Consider the following 25,468-nt stretch of genomic DNA (forward strand, 5'->3'; position numbering starts at 1 on the left):
TACGCGTCTTGTATCGTGTATGGACAAAGGAGGTAAACGCTTAAGGATGTCGTAGGGGCATCTTTGCTCGGCGTACAACGACGGATAGAGGCGTGCAGTAGGTGGTCGTTTGTCTGAGTACCTAGACGAAGCGTCTCGGGTAGGTAAACGACGAGTATCTCGTCTTCCAAGGTCACAAATTCGATGGTCGTTTCTGATGGTCTCGTCGACCGCCGTCTTGATCGAAAAGCCCAGGAACGTGGCCAGGGTTGCCAGGTCCCCCCATTCAACGACAGGATAACCTACGGGGGGGACCGTTTTAGCGTCGGTCCGGAAATTGTCCCGCAAAAAGGAACGGCACTGCGCGGTCGGTCGCGGCGGTCTGTAGGTACAGGTTAGCGCACGGACGCTTGAAGCTTCAGTGCCTTGCAGCGCATTCTGCTTCTGACGTTGCTGCATCTCAGCCTCGTGACTTTGCATCAACACTTTTTATACCTTGACGACTTGAGCTGTCTAGAGAACAGTTTGGTCCAAGATGAATCAGATTCGCGCGATCCAGGCGCTTAACAAGAAGGAGATCGAAAACGGAATGTGAGTCCTCCCAGCTGCCTCGAAGAAGCTATAGAATACTGACGACAACGCGCTCAGCACTCCAGAAGGTTCCTGGCATACCGACTACCGCGACACTGCCTACATCTACTTTGGCGGTTTACCCTACGAACTATCTGAAGGCGATGTTGTAACAATTTTCTCCCAGTTTGGAGAGCCTGTCTTTCTCAAACTCGTCCGCGACAAAGAAACGGGAAAGTCCAAGGGCTTTGGATGGCTCAAATATGAGGATCAACGAAGCACCGATCTGGCAGTCGACAACCTAGGTGGAGCAGAAATTGGTGGTCGCCTCGTCCGTGTGGATCATGCGCGGTATAAGGCTCGAGACGATGAAGACCCAGAAGAGTTCAAGGTCGGCTGGGAGGACATGATGAAGCGAGAGGGACAAGCTTTGTCGGAAGACGAGAGTAGCGAGGAGGAGCAGAGACGGCCTATGCTTCCCGAGGAGAGAGAACTGGCGCTGCTCATGCAGGAACATGACGATGACGATCCTATGAAGGGATTCCTGATCGAGGAAAAGAAGAAGGAGGTTGAAGAGGCCCGGCGCAAGGCTGACAAGAAGGACCGGAAGCACAAGCACAGACATCATCGATCGCACCGATCAAGGAGGGACGATAGCAGGGAAGATAAACATCGCAGATCGCGCCGGGATGAGACTCCTGTAGAAGGAGACGAACGACGCCACGAGAAAGAGCCGCGAAGACACAGAGATCGAGACGACGACCGTGACCGGCGACGGGATAGAGACAGGAGAAGGGACAGAGACGACGAAGACGGTGAACGGGATCGAGATCGCAGGAGGGACAGAGACCGAGATCGAGATCGCGAGCACAGGAGACGTGACCGAGATGAGCATGACGAGTCACGGCACAGGCGATATAGGGACGAGGACGACAAGGACAGGAAACCGAGAAGACGCAGTAGAAGTCGGTCGCCACGACGGCGCGATGATTAGCGCAAGTGTTGGAAGCGCACTCATAATCTAAAATCGAAATACACACCCTGAATCAAAAAGAACCGTGCCTATTCTGAACCCCAAAGAACGCCCATCCAGATTCGCCCAGCAATATCGTTCGTGCCCTCATCCCATTAACCTGATCATGGCCTCAGCTTTACTTAACTATTGCCCAGATATCGTTTCCAGCCTTCCCTCACGCAGTGTCGCTTACCGTCCTCGCCATTTACAATGACAAACTTCTCCCATCGTGCGTCGTGTCCTGCTCCGATCACCACCAAGCTATCCTCGCCGATCCAGCCAATGACGCCCTTTGGTGGTTGTGATGTACCAAGTACAAGGCCCTCCGAGAAGGGGATGCCTCCTATCATGGTCTCGTCGCCGGCCTCGAAAGGCGCCGATGTGAAGGAGTAGACATCTGAAAAGACTCGAGGCATCAGAGGGATCTTGCTGAGAATTCCCCACTTCCCCGTGCCGTCTCCAGGGTCCGACCCAGAACCACCGAGCTGCTGGCTCCGGTTCATGGCCGGCCGTCGTGGATGGGCAACGTCAAATATGTGAAGTGTAGACTTGTCCGAAGTGCAGGCAAGCATGGTGTTGCAGGGCGAGAAGGCTAGGGAGAAGATGGTGGCTGGGTCAATGCCACGGCGTAGCTCGGCGAGCCTGGCACAGTTGCTTGTCGAATAGACGCGAATAAGGGTACCCATCTCGCTGGCGCTCGCCAGTAGTTCGCCATCCGGGCTTAGAGCAATGGCCTTGAGTGCCGAGGAATGCGCAGGGATGATACTGACGTTGCCAGTCGCCAGCTCGATGAGCATGATCTGGCCGGGTGTTCGGCCGGGGAAAGCGAGCTTCTTTTCAGAGAGGCAGCAAAGGCCGAGTAGATTATCGGCAGTTTCATAGACATGGAGTAGGTCTGGAGGCTTGGCGAAGGAGTAGACGCGGACGCTGTTCTGAAGGACGACAGCGATGCGCTCTCGGCCAAGTTGGACGCCTCGGACAGATGTCAAGGCTGTGATTTCCAGGGCCACCTTTCCTTTCATATCATCCCATATTATAGCCTGGGAACAAGTCAGTAAAGACTCTCAGCATCTCAGAAGCGACATACCTTGTTCATGGCAAACTTGGGATTCCTGCCTCCGCCAACGAGGGCGAGATAGTTGGTCATGCCCATCATCTGGACGAGACCAATGCCGGCGTTGAAGTCTGTGCGACGGTGAGCCCCTGCGGTGGTGAGACGCGATCTTAGACAGACGTACCTCTTGAGGCCTTGAGGAGACATGACTTTGTGTGAAAGACTAGGAAATGCCTGTCAGTGAGACCCTCCCCATATTGTCTGCAGCTGGGTGGCTTACTGCAGATGCCCGAGTCAAGACCGGCAGCGAAGCAGCTCGCGTCGTTGTTAAACGAGACCGAGAGGACGGCCTCTGGGGTGGAGACCTCTATCGGCGGCCGTACATTCATCTTGATTTGTATGCTTTTATATGACGTTGAATCTGGTGTGCTCGTGGGTATATCCGATGAACCGGGAGAGCCTGAGAGGGGTAAGAGGCGGAGGGAGATGATGCGTGGTTTGATGCCCACGACGGGTTATGCTGGAATCAAGGAATAAAGAAGGAGCGCTAGGTAGTGATTTAAGTATCACGAGTGCGACAACATCTCGAAGTTTGTCTGGCAACGGAGATATAAGGCGTTCTGACACCTGGGGGCTCCTGTTCGGCGCAGGTTGCGTTGCAGATCCACCTGTTTGGTACCTGCACGGTGGAGGTTTGTATGAATTAGAGTGGGCGACGGCGGCGCTCAAACAAAGTCAGATGATTAGATAGATAAAAGAGATGTAGAAACAAGGTGCTGTCTCTCTATGCAAGAAGCTTCCAGTCTAAGCAAGGCTGCGGGTGTCTGTCTCTATTGTAAGAGAGGCTTTGTTTGGACGGGACTGTTTCATCCATCCACTGGACAACTCACATTCGCGGGCGGCGTCACGGTGTGAAACGTGGAGCCGTAATGGAGCTGGGGGGACCCACCTATTTAGGGGCACAGCCACAGGATCCGTCAAGCCACAGAACGTTGTCTATCCTATCGTATCAAGCCACACTTAAACCACCTCCCTTCTTGTGTTGCACTTTCACATCCATGGCTGAGCGTTGGTCAACTCGATCGACATCGTGCAGGCGGAATCTTTCAGCTCTATCAAGAATCAAGGGGCCAACATGTAAGCTCAAGCTGTTGCCAAGCCTGGGGCCTTGAGGATGGATGACTTCTGCCCAATCCAGGCCTTTGCTCCTTGCTTGTGGCTTCTGCACCTCGACAATGGCTGAAGATCCTCCCGAGCCTGGTTTTTATATTCTTTTTCCGTCTCTCTTTTTACTACCAAAGTAGCCCAGCCCCCGATAATTTATTCTTTCTTCTCCTGTGTCCACCCTCGTTTCACAAAGTCGATTGCATCTTTGTCCGTTCACAGCCAAGAAACCGCCGCAACCTTCTTCAGTCAGGATGACCTCCAACGTTACGAAGGAAGTTGCCAAGGCGATCAAACACTGGGGACTTTCCTGTCCCGCTGGTGGCCGTTTCTACATCTGCGAGAATGTAGGGCAAGAGTTCATGGGCTGCTGTACCAGTGACCCTTGCGCCAAGGGTAAGGGCGTGTGTCCCGACGAAGACCTTCGCGCAACGACATTCGACCGAGAGCACTACATGGACATCCCCATACAAGATTGCGGCTCGACAGGAGATACCGATTCTTATTATACCTGCGCGTTCTTGGATCCACCCTTCATAGGATGCTGTGGACAGAATGCCTGTGGATCAGGATGTCCGCGAGCGAGGCTGGTCCCGATGTCCTTGAGCGAGGACCCCGTGAACCGCTACTCTCTGATATATCCTGAATCGTCCGGTGAGGCACTCAACGCTACGACCGTTTCGATCCCGAGGCCATCTTTGACATCTATGCTGGAGTCCTCCAAGGACCAGGGCAGCGACCAGAACCAGGCCAAGCACTCAATGGGGGCTGGGGCAGTAGCTGGCATTTGTCTTGCCGCTGTTGTTGCTGTTCTACTCCTCCTCGGCGCTTTTTGGAGATACTGGTAGCACTTGATGCTTTCCCCACGACAAAATCCCGGCGCTGACACTAGACAGGTACGCAAAGAGGCATAGATGGACTGTCTCTGGCTCACGGCAGTCATCTCAACTGACCTACGCGCCGGTTCTTGACGGCTCGTCTGCGCAAGATACTGAGGAGAGACCCAAGTATGAAGTGGAAGTCAATCCCATTGCCGAAGTACATACCGAGCGACGCCTGCTCCCCGGAAGGCTGCATCCTCTCGGCGTTACTTGGCTTCTAGGCTGGGCCTGGGACATCATTCTGACCTTTGTACCTACCTGCTTCGTTGGTCAGTTACCATTTCCCAGCTCTCAAAGGGTATGCCAAACTAACCTGCTACTTAGCTCTTGCTCTCGTTTCCGTCCATTTAGACGAACAGCCATTATCCGACTTTGGGGAGAGGGTCGTCGAATTGACTCGTCTGAGCCCTACAATATACCCAATACTGTTCGCTGCTGTTTCTAGCCGTTTCTACAAGGCCTTTGCCCGGTGGTGCCTGGAGAGGCCGAATGGCATTGGGCTGGCAACGCTGGAGCAGATATTTGGGAGCCAGAGCTTCGCTGCCGCCGTGGAGAGAGTCTTTTTCGTCCGGACCCAGGTTATCATTGGCTCAGGGATTTTATTGATCTGGGCAATGTCTCCTCTCGGAGGACAAAGCGCTTCTAGACTACTCGCTCCTGGGAATAGCACGACCACGTCAACCATCGTTGTCTATTTCTCCGACCCCGGCTCCCAATTCTTTTCGTTTCCTGATTTGCCCTCGTTCAGAGACACAAGGCGCAGCATCACAGCCCTGTACTCGTCAACCTTGATGTCCTCTCAGCAGCAGAAGGGGTCAACAAGAGATCTCTGGGAGCTGCCAAAGATCCCACAGTGGTCTCCTGAGAGGAAGATTGATGAGTGGTATGATGTGGAAGATGATGCCTTTACTCGTGGCGATAGCCATTATGCGTCCCTATTGGGGATCAAGATCCAAGGCCTTGACTCCTCAAGCGCCGATCAGCAATACGATTTCACTGTCAAGTCGTCCTACATGGACTTGAAATGCGTCTACGCCGGAAGACGAGACAGTGAAGACAGTATTAGTGAACCTTTCTCGATTGAAATGAAGAGCCCCTGGGGGAATAGGCTCGCTCCAGAGGCATGGGCGAGATGGAAGAGCCGTGACGATCTTCCACCCGTCCAGCTGACTTATACTAGCGTTGGCGAGGAACCTGCAGATGGAGGAGAGACCTCTTCGTTTTACCCCATGGTAAACTGCACTATGCAGACCATCACCGTTGAAACAGGCATACGCTGCGGCCCGCGACCACTGGCAACAAGCTGCTCCGCACGGCGTCAACGTCGCGTAAAGGGTAACCATGACCCGAACAGGCCCCCAGAACCTATCCTGAGCAACGCTTTACTTCTAAATGGGGTCATGGACTTCTGGCCCCAGGCGGTTGGGGGAGAGGAAGCGGACGAGGCTCTAGCATCGCCCACGGAGAATTATATCATGGGGGATCCGCATCCATTCGCTGGCCAGCCATACCGAGAGTGGACGCCAGAAGATCTCTCTATCTTCCCTGACGTATTCTCTCGGCGCTTCACGACAGCCTTTAACACATATTGGGATGCCGCTTTGAACCCCTCTAGCCACACCAATGTCACGTTTACATCGACCCCGGCCTTTAATATTCTCAGTTTGGGTGAAGGCGGAAACAACGCCCAACCTTTCATGAATTCCACCAGCGGCACAAGAACTGCAGTTCATCCTGTCTACAAGGCAAACCGGCTCTGGGTTGCTATCTTGCTTGCCACAACGACGCTCCTGCAACTCTTGGCCCTTCTGGGACTCGTCTTACAGTTCTTCATCCATGGGCCAGATGTGCTAGGATTTGCAAGCTCTTTGACACGAGATAACCCATACGTGCCTCTGGCTCCCAGTGGGTCAAGTCTTGATGGCCCAGACAGAGCAAGGAAGCTGCGAGATCTGCGGCTCCAACTCGCGGACGTGCGACCTGAGGGCGAGACGGGATATATCGCGGTACGAGCGGTGCCGTCAGCTCAGGACGAGAACGAGCAAGAATCCAAGATGGAGTGGAGGCCACTTGACCGGAAGAAGTTGTATGCTTGAAGGGCAGAGGGTGTGAATCAGCAAAGAATGGTTAGTGTCCATGACCATTTCAGTTTGTTCGTCGTGCTTGGAAAATGTCTACGTTGTAGGTGGAAATAGCAGAAAAATACATCTTCATCACTTGTGTTATTTCAGGAGCCGGTAGTTATCGTATTGATGAAACCTTGCAATGCTGTCAAATGGCAGTAAACCTCACGTGATGAAACAGAGCAACCAAGCGCCACACGACTTTGCTCATGTGGGTCCCGCTAAAGTGGTCCCTTGAGTTGGCGGGAAGGCGGTCTGGCTTGATTGACAGGGCGTCGAGACGTGTTGTGGAGGGTGCTCCTTCCCTGTGGACGCTGTGGTACTGGCACTTCCCCTGAATCCCAGCCCAAGCCAGGGCAGGAGCGATTGGCCAGGTGCGAAATTGCCCATGCCCCTTGAGCGACCAAGTCTCAACCCGACCCGTATCCTCCTCTCCTTGCTCCTAGCCTCCTTTAACATTTTCCCCTTGGTTTCCCCAAGTTTCCACTTCAAACAACCACCCAAAACGCCTGTCTTCCCTCTCGACAAGAGCCCGTTGCTCGACGTTTGGTGCCCCCGACCCGTTCCTGCCGTTACCGTTCAGCTTCATCGTCTCCGAAAACCGTCGCCGAGATGTCGTCCATGGGCGTACGTGCAATCCAATCCCCCTCGGCCCCGTTTGCTCCATGGGCCGGCCGATAGAGCTTCCGTCACCGCATCATACCTGCAACGGACACCTCACGCGCGCGTCGCCACATTCTGCTTGCACATAGCTGACTCTTGCTTCCCCATAGAAGATGATTCGCCGAAAGAAGAATGTCAAGAAGGGTATTCAGTTTTGTCTGATGGTCTGCGGTGCTTCAGGCACTGGTACGTGGCCCCTGGCGAGACACGCTGCGACAACAGCTCCCGCGCTCTCGTCGCGACCCAAACCGTTCACCAAGCTCACCGTATGCAGGCCGCACCACCTTTGTCAACACCCTCTGTGGAAAGAGCGTGTTGGACCACAAGGAGTCCGACGATGCTGGCAGCGCGCACGTTGAGGATGGCGTCAAGATCAAGCCCATCACTGTCGGTGCGTCTAGTGAACCCCTATACAGCTTGCGCACACATTATTGACATCGCTCTAGAGCTCGAGCTTGACGAGGAGGGCACCCGTATCTCTCTGACCATTGTTGATACCCCCGGCTTCGGCGACCAGATCGACAACGAGGCCAGGTGAGCTCATCTAGCAACCGACCCCTATACTCCCCGCTAACCCATCCTAGCTTCTCAGAGATCGTCGGCTACCTCGAGAGGCAATACGACGACATTCTCGCCGAGGAGTCCCGTATCAAGCGTAACCCTCGCTTCAGGGACAACCGAGTTCATGCTATGCTCTACTTCATCACCCCCACTGGCCATGGGTATGTGCCTACACGCCCCAGCCTCTATGATTCTTGCTCACATCGATAGTCTCCGAGAACTCGACATCGAGCTCATGAAGCGCCTCGCCCCCCGTGTCAACGTCATCCCCGTCATTGGTCGCGCCGATTCGCTCACCCCCGCTGAGCTCGCTGAGTCCAAGAAGCTGGTCATGGAGGATATTGAGCACTACCGCATCCCTGTCTACAACTTCCCCTACGATATCGAGGAGGATGACGAGGACACCGTCGAGGAGAACGCTGAGCTCCGTGGACTCATGCCTTTCGCCATTGTTGGTTCCGAGGAGGTTGTTGAGATTGGTGGCCGCAAGGTTCGCGCCCGCCACTACCCCTGGGGTGTTGTCGAGGTCGACAACCCTCGTCACTCCGACTTCCTGGCCATTCGATCTGCGCTTCTCCACAGCCATCTGGCTGATCTCAAGGAAATCACCCACGACTTCCTGTACGAGAACTACCGTACCGAGAAGCTGTCTAAGAGCGTCGAGGGCGCTGCCGGAAAGTGAGTTTTAACGTGATCCTACTTAACATATTCACCGCTAACTGCTTCCAGCGCTGACAGCTCAATGAACCCCGAGGACCTTGCCTCGCAGTCCGTCCGCCTCAAGGAGGAGCAGCTCCGACGAGAGGAGGAGAAGCTGCGCGAGATCGAGCTCAAGGTGCAGCGCGAGATCAACGAGAAGCGACAGGAGCTGCTGGCCCGCGAGTCCCAGCTCCGCGAGATCGAGGCGCGCATGCAACGAGAGGCGGCTGCTCAGGCCTCCGGCACGCCCGAGCCCAACGGCGAGGAGCCTACCAACTAGACCATGTCACCTCACATACTGGGTCTTTTCGCGGTGCTTCAAAAATGCGACGTTGGACTATTGTCGATTGCTGGCGTTGGTTTTCCTCTCCCACGACTAAAGAGAAAGATGAGAATATTCCCCCTGCTGCTGCTGCTGCAAAACTGAGTTGTCGTTTTGTTTTTCTTTTTCATCACCGCCCTGCTGCACCGGAGAGCTAGCTACGATTCTCGAGGCGACGGTAGAGATACCACATAACCTGAGGGGGCGTTTCCGTGGAAGCCAGACGGCGGGCGGGCGGCCGCTTGCGTGTAGAGGCATTCTTTGAGGGAGGGCCATTCATTCGTGGCTGTTGTGGGATGCAGCTGGGCGAGGAGCGTGTGTGGTGTGTCTTGAGGGATGAAGAGGGCCAAGCATGGCAATGCAGTTGACTGGCGAGAAGGGCGTATCGTCTGTGTGACGATGCCTGCCCTCTGGCCATTTGTGGCCATGTTAGACTTGTATTGGACGTGTATTGGTATCCATTCTGGACGACACATCCTTGATTGTTTCCTTTTTCTAGTGGCCTTCTAATGCTGATATCAAATACATTCAATATTTCTTGTACTGCCGAAACTCGTTCATGAATGGTGATTCCACAATTGAGATGTCAACTATCGATTGACTATTGGTCTACGCTAGTTGTAAAGGGATTAACCAACCAGCGGTTGATACGTAGAAACAAGGAAAACCAATTAACTTATCCTCCAATAAACGCCAATGCCCAAGGTCTTGTCTTGACAACTTCCTATGCACAAACAACGAGAGACATTTTGATGACACACGAGTCGAAACACAATCACTACAGAGTAAGGAAAAGAACAGGAATCAATGATCCCACCGCTGATCGAGTCTCATTGCTGAGCCTCCGTGTTTACACCTTCCACCCAAATTCTGTTGGGTCAGCCAGATTTAGTTGTTAGACTGGCTGTTGAGAATGCGCAGAATGGCGAGGAAGAGGTTGATAATGTCCAGGTACAGGCTGATAGCAGCGGCAATCTCCTCTTCGACATGGTGATGACGGAGAACGAGCTGGGTGTCGACGAGGATGTAGCCGCTAAAGATGAGAGCCGCAAGACCACCGTAGATGAGCTCACCGGTGGAGCTGTAGGGGAAGAACATGGCCATGAAGCCAAAGATGACGAGACCCCAGAGAGCGCCGAAGAGGTAGGGCATCCATGAGGTAAAGTCGTACTTTGTCTGGCAGGCGAAGAGAGTGAGGAAGACGAAGATTCCCGCGGTGAGGACAACGGCGTTGAGAACGATGGACGTCTTGTAGAAGGATACGATGACGGAGATGGTGTAGGCCTCGGCGAGGGTGAACAGAGAGAGGAAGAGGAGGTTGGTCGGGTAAGACTTGCGCTTCCAGTAGGTCAGGCCCATGAAGATCATGGCACCGAAGAGCTGTGACTGTGTTAGTAATTCAATCTGTTATTCTCGAAGGGGGACGTACCGAAGCCCAGACAACGCCGGGGTGGCCCTGGATCCATTCCTTGTAGCCAGCGCTGAAGAAGGTGAGGGAGCTCACACCGGCGGTGGCGAGGAGCTGGACGGTGAGGATGGTGTAGACCTTGCGGACGAACTGGTTGCGGATGTCGACGGTAGCTTCGGCCACGGAGCCGCCAAACTGTCATGATGTTAGCATCGTCACTCTCAACTCTGGAGCTTAGCGGAGATATATCGTACCTTGAAGTCATCGGGAAGGTTGTCCTCGCTGTTGCGGGGTGCACCAAAGAGACCCTGCGTCTCGTCGCGAGAGGACGAACCCTCGGCGTAGGCGGGGGGAGCGTGGGTGTAGTCGTCGGGGTCGCTCTGAGGCGCGGGTTGGTACTTTGTCGAGGAGGCCATCTTGACGACGACGCGTTTGACGATGGTCGCGAGGTAACGGAGAGGTGTCGGGAGGAGTTTGTGCAGTATGGATAAGGCTGCGAGGGACGTTTCGATGGAAGGGTGGTGACGACGGTTTGTCGATGATGCGAGGCCGAGGGAGGACGTCGGGGAGGTCATGTGGGGGAACTGTCCGACGAGTGTGGCGCTAGGCAACGTGATTGTGTGATTGGCTAGGGGGCGCAGGTGTGGCGTCAGCTTGGCATGGATGGAGGGTGCCTTTCCAAATCCGTCATCAGCTCTTTATATGAGCCCAAGAGTAGAGAGTAAGGGGGTAAGGCACTCGCTATAAGGGCCATTACTCTTGGAGACTGATGGAGTCTTTCATGTTCATTCAGTGAACACCTCCATACTCCTTGGATTGTTGCGACGTTGGCTTCATTCACCTAATATTGACATATTGATGTCAGGCACACTCAAGGCTAACAGATACGGAGTGCGTACAGCTAAACATGACTGTCTGGGCTTCAACAAGGCAAACTCCTGGCCCATAATGCGACGACCCTTGAATGTGGCTGACTCTCTCAGCTTCTAGTCGTGATATACTGGCTCGCACGGCCATAGTTTGGCAGTTTGTTCTAACCTTCGCCCAGTCCAATAAGCTGTTGGTAGCTCAAAGGAAATCCGAGACAACGTCATTGTCCAGTTCAACAAGAACACAGCTTACAAAGAAGTTGTTTCATTGAAACTAAGCTTCAACTGTGACCCACTCTTTAGTCCTGACTTGCGAAATCACATTATGGATCCATCTTCTGGTTGTTGAGTGCTTCTCGGATGTGTAATCTGGTACCGAGAAGCAGCCTTGAGTGATTAGGAGGTTGATAGGAAGATCTCACATCCACCGGCATTTAAACCTCAAGCATAACGTGAGAAATAAGAAGATAAAAGATAATTATGGCATCTGCTCCACAGAATGCAAAGCTATTGGGACTATCAAGCGCCTTGGCGACGTAGAGATTATCCAAGATTGCGGGGCTGGAGGAGCAAGACGGCGGGCTGTTTTCGTATGGCGGCTTCTGAGAAGCATGTCACACCTAAGCTAACCCGAGTGGAGAAGCGCTCCGCTGGAGTGCAGGTGATGTGCGCAAGCCAGAGCCAAGCTCGAGTGTTTATTTTTCGAGATTGGGTACAGTAGAGGCAAGATGGGATTGGCAGGGGGGGCAGAGACGAATAAGAGGTCGGCAGTAAATGCGAATAAGAGAAGAGCCGCCCGGGCACAGACACGGACAACCGAGATCAAAAGGCGACGGCGGCGGCGGGGAGGACGGAGTTGATCCATCATCCATGGCGGCGCGCGGGGTTTCCAGTTTCAAGCATGAATTGCGCGAGCTGGGGGTGGAAGAGAACGGAGACGGGGACGGGGGCTAGACAGGGAACGCGCAAAGCGCTTCCTTCACTGTTGCTTTCAGACGACTAACATGGCGTACAGTATGCGAGGCAGCGGCGCGTGGATGCAGGCAACGATAACCGGAGATGCTGGGACTTTGGTCGAGAGGAGGGGGCAAGACATCAGGTTGCGGAGCTGGCCGTCTCGAGTTGAAAAGACGGTGGAGGAGGTTTGGTTTCGATGGTGGATCAGGGTGTTTGAGGCTCGGGGTTGCGGATAGACGACCTACATACCTGCCTTGGATAGGCACCTACATCTAATACAATATTTACAAGGGCCGTGATAAATTGAGTCAAGCTTGGAACGTGGTCACCTTGGATGGTTGTACTCAGCAGTATCACGAGCGCAACAGACAAGGCAAGGTCAAATCACACTCACCTCGTCACATTTGTGTGTACCGAGGTTGCAGACAGTCCATCACGTCGAATTGACCAATGAAACAGCCGGAGATGATCAGCCCGGTGCTGGCTCACCAGCTACAGGCTGATAAAGTGGCCATAACAGAGATGGCCGGGGGGGGAATATCAAACTCTGGGCCCTGCTTTTTTTTTTTTCTGTTGACCTGGACCCTTGTCCACCCGGAGGCGGCATTTCGCTTCCTAGGAACCAGGTGTGCACAGGATCAAATCTAGGCTTATTTGCCAGAATCAGACGAGAATGACATCTTTGTTCCCGGCACTGAGAAAAAAATATGCAGAAAAACAACTCGATTTTTCTTTTTTCTTTTTTGTGTAAGCAAGCATTGGGGTTGAAGGATCAAGGTTTCGGGAGCAAGCCGCCACCAAGGCACATCAAATCAATTGACAGCTTTCTCTCTTTTGAAAAGGGGGTGAGCAGAAGATCTACAGTGACAATAAATAGCCTAGGGGAATGGATGGGTGCTAATAAGCTAAGCTTAAGAGGAACCAGAGGGTGAGCGACTGAGGGGCAAGGGGATGAGAGAAAAGGGGACCAAGCTTCTTCTCTTCTCTTTTTTTCTTGCTTCTTTGCTTGGGATGATCTGCCCTTTTTCCTTTTGGGCTCCTCAACGGAATGGAAGCTTTGGGCAACCGGTGGCTGGACGGGATGGGCCCTAAAACGCCCCCTTCCCCTCCCCTGGAGCTAGAGAGTCTGGGTCCAGGACTCGAGGAGAATGAGAACATCTAGAATCTCAAGAGGCTTCGTGTCTTTTTTTCCCCCATGGAACGAGAGTCAATGCGTGTAGTTGTGCATCTGTTGGTTTCCATCTGGCTGATGAGGACATCTCTGATGGAGGGGTGATGCACGACTGTCTCCATTACCCCCGCAGGCGGCTTTATTGACTTGTCCATCCCATCATGATGCATCTGCCGCGAGAACAGCCATCCATTCCCGTCAGCTGGGATGACACGGCCAGGCCCACAAGATATGACCGTTATTCATAGTAAATGGATACCAAGTAACCAATTGGGTCCTCTGCAGTCCTTCTCTGCGCGTCCCGGGGCAATGAAAAGAGGCCACACATTCATATCATGATGGACGTCGAGCACATCAGAGCTGCACCCGCGCACTGTTGCTCACCGCCTTGGATGGGGGAAATGCCCGTTGTGGGGCTCCCTCTCTCCCTCAACAGTGCCCACCAACCCTTACCCCCCAGTGGGCGCCCCCCCGCTAGCTGGCCCCCTACGCGGCTTGGCGCTGGATTGGATCTCTGTTTAGAGCCAAGGAAGCCAATTCATCTCCATCCATCGAGTGGAGAGGTCCAGTTCAAAATTGATCGGGTTCCCGTTTCTTCTGCCTTGCCTTTGTTCGAGTCCCGTCCCTCTTCTCCCCTCCTTCTGCCTGTCCTGTACCGGTTGACGACTTGTTCCTCCGTCGTCTTCTTTCGCTGCATCTCCTCCCAAGTCTTTGCTTGTTTGGTAAAGCGCTGGGTTGTATATCACTACGACAGACGCCGTAGCCGATCTGGTCTTTTCTTGCGGAAGCGACACCTCGCCGTATCTTTTCGCCGGACGCCAAAAGATACGATACGCAGACACCAGCAGTCGACTCTCTGTCCTCTATCATCCTGCATCTTGTGGCCTCTACTTTTTCCCCAACTCGTGGATCCAGGACCCTCCCTCGCTGGCTCTCCTTCCACCCGCCCGCCTATCAGCCACAGCGCCTCCCCCCCTTCTTTCGCAGGCCAAGACAAGACACCGCACTCAGACGAAGGACGATAAGCACGACGACATCAACGGAAACACCATAACAGAAATCACAAGCTCAACCATGAGCGACACAAGCTATCCTGCGCCGTCGCAGGCCGACGACAAGACCACCATCGCCGCCCCTCCTCCCCCACCCCAACCTTTCACCAGCGAAAGCTCAATTGCAGATGCAACGGTGTCTTTACAAGATTCGCCAGCTCCAACGGCTCAACAAGCTCAGCAGCCCGTCCCCGAGACTCTCGAATCGAAACCGGCACCGAATTCCAAGACAGCCAATGGCTTCGCCAAAGCATCATCTTCGTCTGCCCCCGCGCGGACACGGCTCAAGAGGGACAACAGCACCCCCAACATGAACGGGCCCCTCTACATGCAGACCTCGGGCAACAAGACGGTGCTCGTCCGTCGGCTCAAGCGCAAGGAGGAGAGCACCTGGAAGCACCTTGCCCGCTGGTTTGTCGAGAACCAGATTGGTATGTCCTCGCCTCTGATTGAACCAGCCTCCCCTTTTCCCTTCCCGATGAAAATCTCATCCATCCATCAATGTCGGAGGAACCTGGTCCATCTTGTGGGGTGGATGGACAGATCCCGGTCAATTGGATTGGCCTGGCCTTGAATTGAAATGGGTGTCGCACTTGGAGAGGCACCCCGCGTGGCACGGCATCCCTACCATTTCCGCTCCAGCCTCAAGGGTCCAGCTCGGAGCGCTATCCAATGCCGCCGCTCCTTGAGTGACAGGCCCCCTAGCTTGGAGCGGGCGTCGGTGCCTCTGCGTGTGCGTCCGTGTGTCGTTCGGTTCGGCAGACATGGATGGATTTGACCTCTCGCCTTGATTGTGCATATTGAGCTCTAGCTGACTGTTTCTGTTCATAGGCCTTTCGTTCAATCTCCTCGCCCTCATTTTCCTCGCCCAGACCTTTATCCCCAAGGCCCGGGAACACACGTACAAGTTCTTCAACCTCAGCTACTACAACCCCAAATCAGGCCAGTACCGCATCGGATTCGATGATGCCTACTTCATTGCCTTTTGCATCATCCTCTTTACCGGCCTCCGCGCTGGCATCATGGAGCACGTTCTGGCCCCCATTGGCAGACTCCAGGGAATCACTAGCCGCAAGTCCTTGACTCGCTTCAGCGAGCAGGCTTGGCTCATGGTGTACTACACTGTCTTTTGGCCCTGGGGAGTGGTGAGTTTGACCCGATTACATTTGTTGGAGCCATCTTCTGACTTGCTCAGTACATCTACTGCACTTCGCCTCACTACATGAGCATGAAGAACCTCTGGACCGACTGGCCCAACCGCGAGCTCGATGGCCTCATGAAGGGTTACCTCCTGTGCCAGTGGGCCTTCTGGCTGCAGCAGATGATTGTCATTAACATTGAGGAGCGTCGCAAGGATCACTGGCAGATGTTTACTCACCACATTGTCACGACTGCGCTCATCTACTCGTGCTACGCCTACCACCACACCCGCGTCGGCAACTTTATCCTCGTCATTATGGATGTTGTTGACCTGTTCCTGCCTGTGAGCACTCCCTGTCAAACAACCGCTCTGACACATTTACTGATACACTCCAGCTTGCCAAGTGCCTCAAGTACAGCGGCTTCACCAAGCTCTGCGATGTCATGTTTGGACTGTTTGTGGTTTCGTGGTTCATTGCCCGCCACGTCCTCTACATGATGGTCTGCTGGTCCATCTACAGCGATGTTCCCCAGATCATGCCAGTTGGCTGCTTCAAGGGCACCAACGACAACCTGATTGGCCCCATCGATCCTCCGGCTGGCTATTCATACCTGCTCGACCCCTTCCTCAAGCCCGACGGCCTTGTCTGCTACAACGAGACCATTCAGTGGGCTTTCCTCGCTCCCCTCCTCTTCCTCCAGGTCATCACCATTGCTTGGTTCACCTTGATCGTCCGTGTCATCATCAAGGTCCTCAAGGGAGGTGATGCCGAGGATGTGCGAAGCGACGACGAGGGTGGTGATGAGGAAGAGGAGGAGGATGAGTTTGTGTACGAGGAGGCTCAGCCTCTCGAGGAGGAGGTTGGCGTCGAGGAGCTCGACCTCAGGAACTGGGAGCGCCGATCTGGCGTTAGGAAGCAAGCTAGCAGCTCCGGAGTCAGCCTACCCGGCCACAGCGATCGCAAGGAGTTGCTGGGACGTATCGGTTGCGAGAAGCAAGTCGACTAGACAACGAACGAACGAAATCGGGATGCGAGTTTAACGAGTCCACGTCACGTTTTCCTCACTGAACTGCACTGCACACACATTGGGACGATGCTCGCCATCTTTGGTCTCTTTAGGCCTACATTCTGACCTTCCTTTTTTCCTCCTTGACCATGACGAACGAACGGATTGCTTGAGCTAGACAAGAGCGAGGGAGAAACAGTTGGGGTCAGGAACCTCGCTACCTACTGCATCAGGAACTCTACCCAGAGAGAGATTTGTGGAGAAAGAAGCAGAGAAGAGAGACGGCCGCCATAGATGATGATGATTGCTGCTACTAGCAAAGGCAAAGAGAAAAGTTTGCTTGCTTGTTGACATTTTTGAGGGAATAGATGGAGATTTAAACGTCTCTACAATGATGCTTTTTGGTTGGGCTCACACAGACAGACAGACATGAACTTGGATTGGAGTGGTTTTTGTACATGTCGTCTTCTTTTTTTTGACACTAAGGGATGATGACTTATACTGGAAATGATACCTTTGACAACGCTACTCGTTGAACTTCGTTATGCAATGACTGATTATTGAAGCAATGTTTAATGCAATGACTCGTCTCTAGGACACGTGATGTTTCTGATGCTTCCTCCTCGACTTGACTGGTTCATGATGTGATTCAGGGGTTTGGTAGACTCCTGTTCACTCTGCCTTCTTCTCCTCTTCATCGCCTAGCAATTCTCTCGCATAGTCCCTCAGTTTAAACTTCTGAACCTTTCCACTGGCCGTCTTGGGATACTCGTCGATCCAAAAGACGTACTTGGGCGCAAGGTGCTTGGATAGCTTCGTAGCGACCCATGCTCTGAGACCGTCTCTGGTCAAGACACCCTCTTCGGCGGGGGCATCAGCTTCTGCGTGGTCGGCTGGCGTCCATCCTGTAGCCGGTATAACGAAAGCTGCGACGGCTTCACCGTATCGATCGTCGGGAACGCCTACGACACTGGCCTCACGGACACCCTCATGAGCGAGGAGACAGTCCTCGACTTCGAGGGGGTGGATATTCTCTCCTCCACGGATGATGAGATCCTTGATACGCCCCGTGATGCGCACATATCCATCAGCATCCATCTCGGCCTCATCTCCAGAATACATCCAAATCTTGCCGTCACCAGGATCCGGCTTGCGCACCTCGGCCGTCCGCTCCTCGTCGCCGTAGTACCCCTTCATGACGAGGTACCCGGCCGCCGCAAGCTCTCCTCGTGAACCTATGGGTACAATCTGGCTGTGATCGTGAGGATCGACAATCTTGAGACCAGTGTGTGGCATGACGCGGCCGACGGACGATGTGCGCTTCTCGAAGGGGTCAGACGGGCTTGTCATGCAGCTCACGGGTGCTGTCTCTGTCATGCCGTAGCAGATGACGAGGTCTTCTAAGCCGAGTGTGTTGTAGAGGGTTCGCATGAGGGACTCGGGGACGCTGCTTCCCGCGACGATGCCCTTGCGCAGACTCTTGGGTGCGTGGGGGACAACGTCGCCGCGGTGAAGAGACTCAAGAACGGCGACAAGCATCGTGTTGACGCCGTAGAGGCCTGTTGCATCGTGGTCGACGCACATACGCAGTGTTGCGTCTGGGTCGAATGCCGGGCTGGGGAAGAGGATTGCTGCACCTGTCGTTGCTGTCGCCATGTAGCCCAGCACGCAGCCAAAGCAATGAAATAGAGGAGGGGGCACAACAATCAGGTCTCCGGGGACGAGACCCATGCGGTCGGCGATCAAGGCACCGTTGTTGAGGATAGCACGGTGCGAGAGCATGGCCGCCTTGGGAAGGGATGTCGTGCCGGATGTAAACTGGATGTTGATAGTATCGCTTGGATCCAGGGGCGAGCTCGGCGTAACTGGCTTCACTGATCCGTCGAGGAGAGACGAGTAAGGGATGAGAGCTCTGCTCGCCTTGAGGTCGAACTTGACGCCTGGATGGCTCTTGAGGTTGTCAACGACTACCACCTTTCGCAGGGAGGGCACCGCCTCGCTCTGGATCGTGGAAGACTGAAGATCGCCCACAACGCTCTGTAGGAGATGTTCGTTGCAGCGGCCCTTGCCAGGTTTATAGGCAAGATCCGTCACAGCACCCATGACGAGCGTTTCAACAGCAAGATGCTTCAGCGCGGCAACAACCTGACGCTCATTGAAGCCTGGGTTCAGCGGCACAAGAATGGCGCCGAGCTTGAAGCACGCATACGTGAGAGCAGCGAACTCAGGTCCGTTGCCGAGGGAGATGGCGACTCGATCGCCCTTTTTCACGCCGAGAGAGGCCAGCGAGTGAGCCAAGCCATTGGAGAGCGAGTCCAGAGCATAGTAAGTGAGAGTTGACTCAATCGCCGCTGGAGATGGCGATCGAGCGATGACAGCTTCACGGTCGCCGTGAGCAGAGACGATTGAAGCAAAGTGCTCTGGGATGGTGCCATTGTAGAGCACAGGCTGCAACTATCAGCATTCGTGTAAAACCTCGCGAGTAAAGGCCATCTCACCTCTTCAGATCCCCATCGAATACTCAATCCAGACGTAGCAAGCGTCCTCTTCTGGCACAAGCTCGTCGCCAACCTCCTAGGCATGGGCGACCTCCCCAGACACCGCCGTATCAAGCTCTGCATCATCATGGCAGCAGCTGCATCCAACCGAGACAGTTGTGTTGTGCTTTGTCAAGTATCAGTGACGTGAAGCGATCTCTCAATGATGAACGCGTGTGTGGTATACAGCTTGTCCTACTCGAATTGATCCAAGATGAACAAAGCCGCACAAGCGATGATAGTCATCCGGTGATCGCCTCGGCTATCCTCGCTCAAGCTTGCTTCTCCTCCTGCTCCTCTCTCCTCCCTCCCTCCCCACAGCGGCAAGACGAGCCGGGAACAACCATGGAACCCCTCAGCGGCACAAGTCGAGCGAGATACACCAATGAAGGGCCGTTGAAGCCCGTTGAGGCCGCTAAGAAACCTGGGGAAATGCGGGGTTTGGCCGCCAGCTCCATCCAAGGTCCAGCTCGAGGAATGCTTACTCCGTCTTTGGGCGCTGATATGACGGAGGCGTCTTGCGCTAGTAACGCCAAGTTGCGTATCGTAGCCAGCAAAGAACTTGATTGTCTTGTTGGCATCTCGAGAGATCCAAGCCTCGTGAGATCACCCCAATCAGCTTACTTGTTGTTGAGCCCCCACAGTATCCAAGCAACCCCATCTCCCTAACCCATTGCCCATCCAACACTCGACCAGAATTGGAACCGTCATTGCTTGTAGCCGTCTTATTGATGAGGTATCTCTTGGACACTATCGTCGTCAAAGTCGTCTCGAGAATGCCGTCTGTTCTGACCTCTATAGCCAGCAAACGGAGTCCATCCTCGGCGTGACGAGTCCTATCCCATTTCACTGCCCTTGTCTCCCAGCTCTGACTCCGAGCAACTCCTTCTCCTTCAACACCATAGGGCATCATAGTACTCTTGATACAGACAGTCCAATCAGCAAGAAAAAAAGAGATCAAAAACCAGAATCTATCCCAAAGCAAAAACCACTCTCCCCTTGCAATGCCCTCAGACCAAACAAAGTCTAATACCATTCCCCAGATTTTTTTTAACGTCTCCTTCGCCATGCAACAGCCAAGGTCTATTCTATTAGTCCTCGACTAAAGAGCACACATGATGCGGAAACCAGCCCCAAGATGGACACCAACCGGCGTCATTAGAAAAGAGTAGCAGCGGAAATATATAGGTTCGAGAAGCTTATCTTGAAAGTCGTTTCGAAACATTAGGTTATCGTTGGTTATGGTTCATCGTCCGGGGTTACTGTTATTGCGCAGGCGCCTGCTGCTGTTGCTGCTGCTGTTGCTGCTGTTGCTGCTGCTGCTGCTGCTGCTGCTCTCCGCCGTCCTCCTTCTGCTCGCCCATGTGTCGCTCGCTCTCGGGTTTCCAGGTTCCTTTCAAACAGTCAGTATCGATTGATCCCTCAGCTTCAGATCAACTTACCCTCAAAATCGTGCTTGACAAAAGCCATGGGGTCGTCAGGCTCCTTTGCCCCCATCTGTCCCACTCCTGGCGAGAAGCTTGTGATGGGCAACACAACCACATCCCCCACGCGCTTGCTCGTCTCCATACCGGTAAAGTTCTTGTAGTCAATCACTCCCTTGCTTCGCGACAGGTCAAAGAATCGCTCGTCGTTAAAGTACTCCATGATGGCATCTGTCCACACAGCTGGTCCCGTGAACTCGACCACATCGTGATCGACCAGCCTGTCCAGCTTGCCCTGGCGCTTCATGCTGAGTGTCTGCTTGGTGATCCGTGTAATGATGTCGCGAAGTACGGGGTGTCCAGGCTTGCTCTGGATCGTCCACTGGCAGAACTGGATGCGACGGCTGTACCACTGAGCCCAGTCAGGGCGATCAGGGTCGGCTTCAATACCAATGACCAGGCCAATTGTCTCGCGTGGGATTTTCTCGGGTAGCCATCTAACAGAGCTCTGGATGGCATACGTGTCAATATCCGTGTAGATACCACCGCGGGCGTAGAGAATCAGGTAACGGAAGAAGTCGGCCCTGAGGACGGGCAAGGGAAGGGATCGATAGGCGTCGATGACTTCGGGGACAGTGGCGTAGAGTAGGCGAATCAGGTTGACGGCCACGTCGTCGGTGATGACCTCGTGAACAAAACCTGGATGCTCGGCGGTCCAAGAATCATGTTGGTCCTTGAACTGGAAGTCGGCCTGGTCAGGGCTCTGCTTCCACGTCTGCCAGATGTAGGCCGGAAACTTGGTCTCGACGTCGTAGGGGTATGCGTAGGCGAGCTTTTCGTATGTCGACATGCCAGACATGTCAATGCGAGGACGCGTGCGACGCTCCTTCACCTCCATCTCTTTGGGCTTCTCGGGGGGTGGTGACACGGGGTCAGGGTTCGAGGCAGGAGGAGCCTTGGTGCCGGTATCAGCAGCGGCAGCATCTTTGGCGGCTGGGACGCTGGGTGTCGACTGGTGCGATCGCGACAGTAGGAAGAAGACTGTGAGGATGAAGACCGCAGCCACGATGGCGCGGCGAGAGTTGATCATGGCGGCGAGTTTATCGTTTCGTCGAGAATGTGCAAGATCGTTTTCGCTCGAAGATTTGCTGGTAAGGAGCGAAAGGGCCCAGGCAAGGGGGCAGGGGTGCGCAGAGAAAAGCTCAAGAAACGAGGGACTGGGCTATACCGGCATGGAGAAAGCGAGCGTATCCAGGCGAAAGCCGGTGGTGACAACAGACGCAATGGCAAAAGCAGAAAATGCAGCACAACGAGGAGACGTGTCGCTCGTCCCAAGAATTTGATCGCGTCGGTCAGCGCTCCCGTCAGGTCGAGGCGGGCGAGCGAGGGATGAATTGCAGGCCAGGGGATCCGCAATTGGAGACGAGTGGACCTCGAACCGCTGTAGAGAAGCTGCTCCTGCTGCAGCGGCCACGGACCCTGGGCTAAAAAAGAACAGCGACTGGCCCTCGCAGGTGGCGTCCTCGCAAGGCGGAGCTGCCGAGACGTTGGAAGGTCGCCGGAACCAATCAGCGGGAGCTAAGCGACAGATGCAGTGAGAGATGCGATTGTGCGCCTGTCGTTATCTGGCCATTGATTCGTATAGATTCGTATAGGCTGAGCGGCGGAGGGTAGGATAGGTAGTAGGTCGATGTTGATGAAACTGGGAGGATTGAAGTTGGAGATGGAGGAGGAGAAGGAGGAATTTTTGAAAGAGACAGACCCAAGCCTCAAGACAATACGTGGAACACCGACAGATCCTGACTCGATACGGAGGAAGGAACGGAGGACGGAGTACGCGGCCTCTCATAAAGCTCCAGCTCCAGTGTCAGGGAAGTCACGGCGCGGAGGCAAAGGAGATGGGCCCGGGGATGGGATGGGACGGCACGGGAAAGTTACGATTGATGGAAGGGACAACGATGGCCCGCTTACGGGCACTTTGACAGCAGGTACCCTTGAAAGGGAGATACCCCTGAGAAAGGACCCAAGACGGTGACCTGAATTTCAGGGAGTGCTAGGGCAGCTTCAGCAGGCTGTACTGTAAGGAGAAGCGCTCCAGCTGCCTCCCGTCAGAAAAGAGGCGCTCTCTGGCGGCAACAGGCGTGGAACAGCGACAAGTTTAGCGGTAGGGCGCTGTAGCACATGCAGCCACAGGGGGCGCGGCATCACCTCCTGGGAAACACGGCAACGACGCCTCTCTTTGTGACTGACAAGATGCAGGATATCAGGTAAAAATGTCCCGGCGCCAAGCAAAAAAGGGAGATTAGTCGCAAGAGGTGAACATGATGAAGAGACATTGTGCGTCAACCGTCTCCCCGGGGAAAAAGCCACATCTCTGTTAATTCCAGCCCGGATATCTCTCATCTCAATCTCCCTCAACTGAAGGTGACACCGGCCGCGACAATGGTGCAATGGAGTTGAGGTGTAGATCTTGCGCTAGACTCGAGACTTTTTGCCCTCACCGAACCCCTTGAACTTGCAATAACAAGGCAAATTACAGTAAATTCTGCATCCTGGACTGTGCACCCGAGAGCGAGTGTTGGTCCAGAGGCAACAGGGCAACTCGTATTGCGGGTTTTCCCTGATACGAATATTCGTCTCGGTTACGAAGCATTGGATAAGAAGCCGTAACCGGATACTCAGCGTCCCTTTTCGAACTCGATTGACAAAAAAGCAAGCAACGAGATGAGCTGGACAAGTATTTCTCAGCTATCACGTTGGAGAGTCAGTTTGATGGACATGGGGGGACCCTTGCTCGATTCCGTGGCAGAGCATTTTTGTTTCAGCGTCGACAGATGCCGCGTCTCAAGACGTGATTTTGTTGCAACAGACTCCGGTTGATGGTTTGCGATGGATACCAGATTACGTGTCGGCAACTTTGAACGATATCATCAAAGTGACTGATGAGAGCGGATCTTGTCGTGGGGACGTCAGAGAAAAAAGGGGTCCGTGATGCCCCTGAATTCTGGTCGACGAATAGCGAGCCCCTTTAGACATGCTCTCAGTAGCTCGCCTTTTGGACTCTTTTCATCCGTCACTTCGAGAAACTGTTACCGATCTGGTGTCGCCGCAACGACTTGCGATGCAGTTTGCGTTTCGCAAATGTTTACACACGACATATCTCCCCGTCCGCCAAGTCTCAAGTGCCGAGTTTGTCGAGTACCGGGCTTTCCCTTCATTCCCTCGACCCATGTCTCACCGTCGAGCAAGTGAAACCCATGAGGCTCTATCAGAGACAGCTTCGTTGACTGGAATTCTTCCAAGAAACAACTCCCTTCAGTCTGGTGCCGACGGGCCGTTGCCAAGTCTATCGAGGTCGAATTCTGGGGTATGATGCGTTGTCGATGGACGAGTTGTCCGGATATCAGATTCCATACTTTTTCTTGGCGGCTTTCTTGCCCTGATTAGGAATCCAGCTGAGGTCTGACACAAGAGTCCATCGTGTCTTGTGCCCAGGTGTCTCCGCTGCCATACGCACTCCCTCTGGTCGGCTCGGACTCGAACTCGTTCGCACTTTCATAGTCATTCATGATTAGATTATACAAAACTTACAAGTTGAAGTATCGATGACAAAGACCAGGCTGACGAAACTCCGCGGGTCGGTGCTTGCTCAGCAAGCCTACGAATTCAAGTCTCTTGAACGCTTTGGCCATGGCCCCTGTCACTCCCATCCACTTCGACTAGCCTCGGCTGACCTCCATCTGGCGCCCTTCAACTTGTCGTCCAAGATGTCAAATCGACAAGGAGATCACTGCAGGGCGGAAAGAAAGCTGCCGTCGAGTTGCCGGAATCGGTGCATTCTAGGACATGCCCACCCTTGCCCAGGCGTCCAGCGCGCTGTGACGCCCTTTTTAGTCACCCAGTTGTCAAAAGTGTGTCCCGTGGCGATTGGACTGCTTCGTAAAGGAAGCCCTATCGTTCGCTCGCTTGACCGAGGTCGCCTGTAGAATACACCCAGAGCTTTTTCTTTTTGTCGGAACCGAGGTCTTTTGATTCCGGATGTACAACGACGCCCTGCGATAACAAGAAACGTGGGGATGGCGCCCTATTTCGAGAATCTAGCTACGCCGTCCTTGCTAGCGATCATGGTCCAAAAAGGAGGGAAAGGTCTTGTGGAGGGTCGAAAAGTCTTGGCAAGAGGGTAATCATGATGGGCTGCTGGATCTTCCAATGTCCCCCCCGCGTCACCATGTGATGCTGTGCAATCATGCCGACTTGATTGCCTGCAGGATCGAGCAGAGCAAAGGGGGTGAGGAGAGGATGGAGGGTGAGAGCTACGTTGATGCGTGCTACAGCACCTCGTGTACAGTAAACAAGCAACAAGCCACAGATCCCCTCGGGAAGCGAGAGTCTCCCCGGAAAAGGTCTACAGTACAAAAACCCCCAGTGATGACGGGTGCCAACGAGTGCCCCTAACGTTAGCAGCTGCATCCATCTCCAGTTGGAGTGTCATGTTAACCCCCAATTTGTCAGCCCCGGAAGCTTTCCACGGATATTTTCGTGGCGCGCGCGCGCCTTACACAGAGCAAGACTCCGTCAGCGCGGACATTGCTCGTTTCCCGCTCATGGAGCCAGACGGGACGGTGAGACCTAGGGATTCGGGGCTCGGCGACATTATCGAGTTTCTCAACTATTCCTGTAGGTAATACAAACATACCTGATCTTGGCAAGAGAGCGAGAGCGAAATATAATCTTGATAATACTTGCCGCAAACACGGGCTCGGCGGCTCAAGATTGTCCGAGGATGCCGAATGGTGAGGGAGCCCCGCTTCATCAGCGGACTTAAGCCCTGTAACTCCCAAGAGTTGCAGTAGGAGCTGCAATTACAGCTA

At 54.1% G+C, this 25,468-nt stretch overlaps 8 protein-coding genes across 8 annotated transcripts; 4 read left to right on the forward strand and 4 right to left on the reverse strand.

The window, feature by feature from the left end:
• Positions 1-514: 514 nt before the first annotated feature.
• On the forward strand, positions 515-1,543 carry NCS57_00281300 (RRM domain-containing protein; the record flags this gene model as incomplete). Its single annotated transcript, XM_053052831.1, has 2 exons — positions 515-570; positions 628-1,543. The coding sequence occupies 2 exons, from the start codon at positions 515-517 to the stop codon at positions 1,541-1,543; spliced, it is 972 nt and encodes a 323-aa protein (XP_052918077.1).
• A 161-nt stretch (positions 1,544-1,704) lies between these two features.
• Positions 1,705-3,007, reverse strand: NCS57_00281400 (uncharacterized protein; the record flags this gene model as incomplete). The annotated part of the gene is made up of 4 exons (XM_053052832.1): positions 1,705-2,604; positions 2,652-2,749; positions 2,803-2,841; positions 2,899-3,007. The coding sequence occupies 4 exons, from the start codon at positions 3,005-3,007 to the stop codon at positions 1,705-1,707; spliced, it is 1,146 nt and encodes a 381-aa protein (XP_052918078.1).
• A 1,029-nt stretch (positions 3,008-4,036) lies between these two features.
• On the forward strand, positions 4,037-6,759 carry NCS57_00281500 (uncharacterized protein; the record flags this gene model as incomplete). Its single annotated transcript, XM_053052833.1, has 3 exons — positions 4,037-4,626; positions 4,679-4,932; positions 4,988-6,759. 3 exons carry the CDS (start codon positions 4,037-4,039, stop codon positions 6,757-6,759), a joined length of 2,616 nt encoding a protein of 871 aa, XP_052918079.1.
• Positions 6,760-7,398: 639 nt separating this feature from the next.
• Positions 7,399-8,989, forward strand: NCS57_00281600 (Septin-type G domain-containing protein; the record flags this gene model as incomplete). Its single annotated transcript, XM_053052834.1, has 7 exons — positions 7,399-7,413; positions 7,560-7,635; positions 7,724-7,840; positions 7,896-7,983; positions 8,034-8,171; positions 8,221-8,688; positions 8,740-8,989. 7 exons carry the CDS (start codon positions 7,399-7,401, stop codon positions 8,987-8,989), a joined length of 1,152 nt encoding a protein of 383 aa, XP_052918080.1.
• Positions 8,990-9,919: 930 nt separating this feature from the next.
• Positions 9,920-10,855, reverse strand: NCS57_00281700 (uncharacterized protein; the record flags this gene model as incomplete). Its single annotated transcript, XM_053052835.1, has 3 exons — positions 9,920-10,411; positions 10,461-10,634; positions 10,694-10,855. The coding sequence occupies 3 exons, from the start codon at positions 10,853-10,855 to the stop codon at positions 9,920-9,922; spliced, it is 828 nt and encodes a 275-aa protein (XP_052918081.1).
• Positions 10,856-14,510: 3,655 nt separating this feature from the next.
• Positions 14,511-16,636, forward strand: NCS57_00281800 (TLC domain-containing protein; the record flags this gene model as incomplete). The annotated part of the gene is made up of 4 exons (XM_053052836.1): positions 14,511-14,919; positions 15,320-15,633; positions 15,684-15,971; positions 16,025-16,636. The coding sequence occupies 4 exons, from the start codon at positions 14,511-14,513 to the stop codon at positions 16,634-16,636; spliced, it is 1,623 nt and encodes a 540-aa protein (XP_052918082.1).
• Positions 16,637-17,308: 672 nt separating this feature from the next.
• NCS57_00281900 (uncharacterized protein) lies at positions 17,309-19,263 on the reverse strand (the record flags this gene model as incomplete). The annotated part of the gene is made up of 2 exons (XM_053052837.1): positions 17,309-19,084; positions 19,135-19,263. The coding sequence occupies 2 exons, from the start codon at positions 19,261-19,263 to the stop codon at positions 17,309-17,311; spliced, it is 1,905 nt and encodes a 634-aa protein (XP_052918083.1).
• A 1,175-nt stretch (positions 19,264-20,438) lies between these two features.
• On the reverse strand, positions 20,439-21,687 carry NCS57_00282000 (uncharacterized protein; the record flags this gene model as incomplete). The annotated part of the gene is made up of 2 exons (XM_053052838.1): positions 20,439-20,566; positions 20,616-21,687. 2 exons carry the CDS (start codon positions 21,685-21,687, stop codon positions 20,439-20,441), a joined length of 1,200 nt encoding a protein of 399 aa, XP_052918084.1.
• Positions 21,688-25,468: the final 3,781 nt, after the last annotated feature.

This window comes from Fusarium keratoplasticum, chromosome 2, assembly GCF_025433545.1.
Source record: "Fusarium keratoplasticum isolate Fu6.1 chromosome 2, whole genome shotgun sequence".
NCBI lineage: Eukaryota > Fungi > Ascomycota > Sordariomycetes > Hypocreales > Nectriaceae > Fusarium > Fusarium keratoplasticum.